This window comes from Vombatus ursinus, unplaced genomic scaffold (assembly GCF_900497805.2).
Source record: "Vombatus ursinus unplaced genomic scaffold, bare-nosed wombat genome assembly UNPS02014959.1, whole genome shotgun sequence".
Taxonomy (NCBI): Eukaryota; Metazoa; Chordata; class Mammalia; order Diprotodontia; family Vombatidae; genus Vombatus; species Vombatus ursinus.
Genome location: NW_020954737.1, coordinates 7573216 through 7579215, shown reverse-complemented (window position 1 = coordinate 7579215; position 6000 = coordinate 7573216). Strand labels below are relative to the sequence as shown.

At 41.9% G+C, this 6000-nt stretch overlaps 1 protein-coding gene across 5 annotated transcripts in view; it reads left to right on the top strand.

Moving 5' to 3' along the window:
• Window positions 1–940: 940 nt before the first annotated feature.
• The window catches only part of LRCH3 (leucine rich repeats and calponin homology domain containing 3), a 160344-nt gene continuing 155284 nt past the window's right edge, over window positions 941–6000 (top strand). For all 5 annotated transcript variants that reach the window (XM_027845198.1, XM_027845196.1, XM_027845197.1 and 2 more), the window contains exon 1: window positions 941–1235. In XM_027845198.1, the coding sequence (XP_027700999.1) occupies window positions 941–1235 (295 nt within the window). The remainder of the gene's footprint in view (window positions 1236–6000) is intronic.

The following is a 6000-nucleotide window of genomic DNA, read 5'->3' as shown; positions in this document are numbered from 1 at the left end:
AAAGGGTCCCCAGTTATTGTTGTAAGGAAAAGGTGATTTTCATTCCCTGAAGTCTTGAGGTGGGAAGGAATGGAGGTATTGATTCTTACTGTTTTGATCGAGGTGGGATGGGGCAGAAAGTAGCTTCAAGGCTGAATAGAGACAGAATACAGCTGGCTAAAAGCATGACTTGGTCATAAACAATGGAGTGGGCAGATGAACAGCAACTTTTTAATGGTACTTTTTTTAGCTACTTATTTTTAATTCCAGAAAATTCCGTTGTCCACGGCACATAGGCATTTATTTTGTGATCCCATGTCATGGTTCAAAGCCTCAGATGGACTAACATAGGGGACTCAATTTTCAAGCCTTGTCTAGGTTAAGACCCACAAATACAAGGTCCTAGCTTTGCTGCTGCCTGAAGCCCTCCGCTTACCTTTGGCAATCAATGCAAATTCAGAGAAGGAACATAGGGCAGCAGCAGTTAGTTAAGCATCATACTGGGTGAAGACTTCCAGTCTATTGATTAGGCGTCCCTAATCTACGCTGGTAGGAACCTAAGTGGCATCCTAGAAGTTCGTTGCAATACAAGGTGCATGCCTTACGACAGCTGAGTTGTTTAACTACTAGCTCTTTGTATTTATTTATTCGTGGGTTTGGGGTGCGGTTTAACCTCTCCCTTTCTGCCCCCTACTCATTTCAATTTCATTTCAACGAAGCATTCGCTTAGTCATGTCTTGACCTCGGCTGTGAATTCTAGCGCAGAGATACCCAAGCGCTTTGCTCAGAAAAACAAACAAACCAGAACTCCAATCGCAGGCTGGAGCAGGGAACTCGAAATCGCAAACCTCCCCCACCCTCCGGTTCCCGGCCTCGCGCGCAGGCGCAGGAGCCGGCCTAGCGGTGCTGGGGGCCCAAGTCTTCTACCTCTTCCCCCTCCCACCCGTCAGCCTCTCGACGCATGCGCCCTCTCTTCGGCCGGAGAGGAGTCGGCTGGGAAATGGCGGCCGCGGGGATAGTGGCTGTTACTGCGGCTGCGGAGAACTCGGGGCTAGCAGCGTCGAGCAGCAGTTTCTGCGGGGTAAACTGCGGCCCAAGTCCCGGGACGGGCCTGGGTCCGGCCTCGTGGAGCCGTTCCCTCGACCGGGCCTTAGAGGAGGCGGCAGTAACGGGGACGCTGAGCCTGAGCGGCCGGAAACTGAGGGAGTTTCCCCGGGGAGCGGCCAACCACGACCTGACGGACACCACCCGGGCCGGTGAGTTGGGGCCGGGGGTGAAGGAGGGGGCGCATCGCCGCCGCGCGGGGGGTGACGGGATGGGACGGGGCGCCGCGGGCGGGGCCGGGGAGGAGGCAGGCGAGAGCGCCGGAGAGGAGGGGGCGAGCGCCCGCTGGGAGGGACCGGGGGGGGGGGGACCCCGGGCTTCCAGAGATGGGGACTCGGATAACGGAGCCCTGGCCCAACTGCCGGCTCCTCTCCTCCCCCAGAGGGGCGGCGGCGGCGGCGGCGAGCCCGTCCTCCCAGCCCCGAGGGGCGAGTAGGCACCGGGCAGCATCCTTTGGGTGACAGGATGACTGGGTGTGTAAATGTAGGACGGGACGGGGCGGGGATTGGTGGTTTCCTACCTTCCCTCAGAAAGTTGCTTCCTAACTCCCACTCCCCGAGGTCTATTTTTTTTAGGGGGGGGGCCTCCACCCCTGTTGAGTGGCTGCCGAGGCTGTTGGCTTTGGGGGAAGTTTTGATTAAGACCTGGGGCGCTGGCTGGTTGTTGGTAATGGCCCGACTGTGGGGAATGGGGTACCTGCGTTGTTTAAAACACACACACACACACACACACAAACACACACACTCTCTCACACTCACACACTCTCTCTCTCACACACACAGACACACACACACCCCACGCACCCCTCTTCCCATTGCACACTACTTCTGCCTGGGAATCTTTGCAAACTCACAAGAAGGAATGTGGTTCAGCAGCAGGTACTTCAAGAGTTGTACTAGGTAAAGACTTACATCTATGTGGCCTCGGTTAAGTAAGTTGGTTTAGATCAGGAGTTCTTAACATGTTTAAGAATTTAAAGAGTTTATTTAATTTAAGGAGTTTACAACTCCTGGCAGTCTGGGTGAATTCTATGGACCCCTTCTCATTATAATGTTACTAAATGAATAATATTAAATCACAAAATAAACTGAAAATAAAATAAATTGAAATATGGTTAGAAAACAAAAGTTCAGGGACTCCAGGTTAAGAACCTGTACTAGACTGTGCTTAGGAACTCTTGTAATACTGTTTGTTACTTGTCCTTACTGTCATTACAATCAGGCAGTGGTGCTTGTGGCCATCGGGAGGCATTTAGCTTAAAGAAATGTAGTTCCATCTAGGGATCTGTATCCTATATTTTCTCTTTTAGAAATTATGCATTATTTTTCTTTTGTAGATGTCTTCTGCGATTTCTTAGAAGCCAGATGTATCTGGTAATGGCAAATTAAATACACCAGGTTTTCCTTGTTTAAAATATAACATCCTCCTAGAGTAGATTTTTTTCAAAAGGGATCCATTCATGAGTTTAAACAAACAGAAAACTTGGCCTCCAATTTTGACTTATCATTATAAATTCCCTGCACAGCTGTGTTTGAGGAAATTAAATGTGCTTTATTTTTTGTAGGGTGTTATTGGTCACAAAAGAATGAATAACACTTTGCTTCTTATTCAAAATGGAAACAATGGTATGCATCATTTATTAATGGAGAGCCTGATAGTCTGCTTATTTATATTCACTTATATCTGAACAACTTACACAAAAATCTTTTGTTAGATTTTGTGCAATTTCTACATTTGGTACAAACTCATTGAACCGTGACAAATGATATGAACTACCACTGATGTTAGAAAAGTGAGCAAAAGAAGACTAATATAACTTAGTTTGTGTCCACGGAAATTAGAGGAAAGTTTTTTTAAACACTGACTCAGTTTGTTACATGATACTCATGTGTAATTCTAAATCTTGGTAGTGGCTGTGTCAGTGATAAGGAATTAGGTTGTGCATTTGTTTTTCCTTTTTATTTTATAATTTGAGTATCTCACATAATATTCATAACTCTTATTTCTGCTTACTTCATCCTGTACTACTTTTGGGGGAGAATTGGACACTTCACTAAGCAGCATTTTGTATGTAATTTGTATTTTGTAAATGATCAGTCTTAAAATTGAAAGTTGCTTGCCATGCTAAACCTGAGCAGTCACTGGCCTCATGCCTGCTTATTGAAAGACAGCATCTAAATCTGTGACTCATGGCTACAATTTCTGTATTTTATTGCAAAGGTAACTTCCTGAGGTAGTAGTGATCATGATCCTATCATTTCAGTATTACTTCATTGATCCTGAAGCCCAGGAACATGTTATTTAAATTTTTTTACCTAATTCATTGTCTTTACTACTTTGACGTAGTTTTTGGAAGTCCTCCTTGAAGTTTTAGGAAATGTATTCACTTGGTGAAAGCAGACTTCAAGTCCTTTGTTGATAGGATACTGCTTAAGTAAAAGTTTTCTCTTATAGAAGAACATTCATAATCAAGTTTAATTTATTACATTTTAAATTCATAAAAATGTTATTCTATATTTGGGCCCTGTTGTTGACACTTTTAGTCTAACATATACAAAAAACTCCAACCTTCCAAAGGTTGTTTTTATTTTTACCCAGATTGGTTTTTTAAAAAAACATTTTATCATTTCATAATACATCTTTAGTTGGTTATTTTGCCTCTGTTAGTACAAAAATAATATGTTCTAGAGCCACATTTATGGTAAGCCATACCAAAATTACGCTGGTTTTTGCTTAAACTATACAAAATTTGGAAGTGTTACTTGAATACTAGCTTCACAGTCCATTACATTGAACGATATACGTAATCTAGGAGTTTTACATTCTAGGAACTTTGATGCATGGATACATAGAGCATGGTTATCTACTGGGAACATTTAAAATAATCAGAGGGATATAAACTGTGTGGAAGTTATATTTCCACTTTTGATATGTAAGACATAATGGGAAACACTCAAATAACTGGAGAGATAAGAGATCATAACAATGAACAGAGAAGCTTGTTTCAGATTTTGAAAAAAACAGCCAGATTTATTAATCTTGCATTAATTTAGATCATTTGAGGTTATATATTAGAAGACCAGCATGACATTGTGGGAAGAGTTACTGCTGTTAAACTAACAAGTTATGCGACCATGACCAAAATCATTTAATCTCTCTGAGTCTTAGTTTCTTCATCTGTAAAATAAGTAGATTGGACTAGACGTATTCCACAGGCCTCTCCAGTTCTAAGATTATATGAGGAGACATAGACCTTCTTCTTAATTAAAGGGATATGTCTAAAAGTCTGGTATGCAGAAGGCTTAAGGTTTTTGATAATCCAAATTTTGAAGGAAATGGCTTTTACAGATGATGCTGTAAACCACTGGGAATTTGGCACTCAACAGACTATGACTAAAAGGATTTCAGGGAAATATTGGAGCCTAGTTGATAATATGATGAAGACAGTAATAAGACAGAATGATGTAGTATTAGACACCCTTCCCAACTCCCCAACCCCCTACTTCCAGTTTAACATTAGAATTGGGTTCCAGTACAGGTCCATGCCGATATCAAACAAGTATACTTTTGCACCCTATTTCAGATACTATTCTTTTTTTTCTTTTTCTTTTTTTTTGTTTGTTTGTTTTGCAAAGTGCTCAGTGTTAAGTGACTTGCCAAGGGTCACACAGCTAATAAGTGTCAAATGTCTGTGGCTGAATTTGAACTCAGGTCCTTCTGACTCCAGGTCCCATGCTCTATCCACTGTGCCACCTAGCTGCCCTTCCAGATGCTATTCTTAATTGGATATGTTGATTGTATTAATTATGTTGTAAGTAAGGACTGCTTACTGTGGTTTTTCATCTTATGTGTAGTGCCTTACAATTAGTTCTTAATAAATATTTGTTGAATTGACTGATTAGTGATTCTGGCCATCCTTCATTCAGCAAGCAAACATTCGTGAAGCTCCCTATTATGTACAAGGCAAAGACAAGGAAACAGCTGCCTTGAAGGAGTTTACACTTTATTGGGTGGAAATGGTTTGCACATTTATTGGGCAATGACATATACACAGATAAGTAAATGCAAAATATATACAAAATAGTACAAAGTAAGATTTTTTGGTGGAGAGAACATTAGCTAAGCGGCTGGGGGCATCAAGATAAGCCTTATTTAGGAGGCTGAACTTAATTAAGCTCAGCCTTGAAAGAAACTGGAGATTGTAGTTCAGCCCCTCATTTTATTCATGAGCCAACTTAGGTAGTAAATGACAGAAGCAAGATTTGAGCCTGGGTTCTATGATTCCAAAATGACTACTTTATCTCCATAGTCACCCCTACTTTGAATTTCCTTATTACTATTAAGGGTGCTGTCATTTTTCTAGTCATCCAGACTTGCAATCTTAGTATCATCTTCAGCTCCTTATTCTCACTTATCCTACATTTTCAATCACTTGCCACATCTAAAAATTTCTTTCTCCACAATATCTCTTGAATATATTTCCTTTCCATTCACACACAGCCATGATCTTATTTCAGGCCTTAGTCATCTCTGGTCTAGACTATTATAATGGTATTCTAATTGATCTCCCTGTCTCCAGTCTTTCCCCACTACAATGTCTACCACACAGCTGCCAAAATGATTTTCTAAAAACATAGATCTGGCCAGGTCACTCCCTTACTTAACAGTTTCCAATGACTCCCCAATACTTCTAAGATCAAATATTACTTTCTCTATTTAGCATTTAAACATCTTCACAACCTGGCCACTTGTAATCCTTTCAGTCTTCTTACACATTACTCTCCTCTACATACTTTACCATTCAGTCATATTGGCCTGCTTTGTGTTCCTTACATTCCTGACCTCCCTCTCGAATCTCCATGCCATTGTACTGGCTCTCCTCTATACTAGAAATACTCTCTTGACTGACGTTGGCCT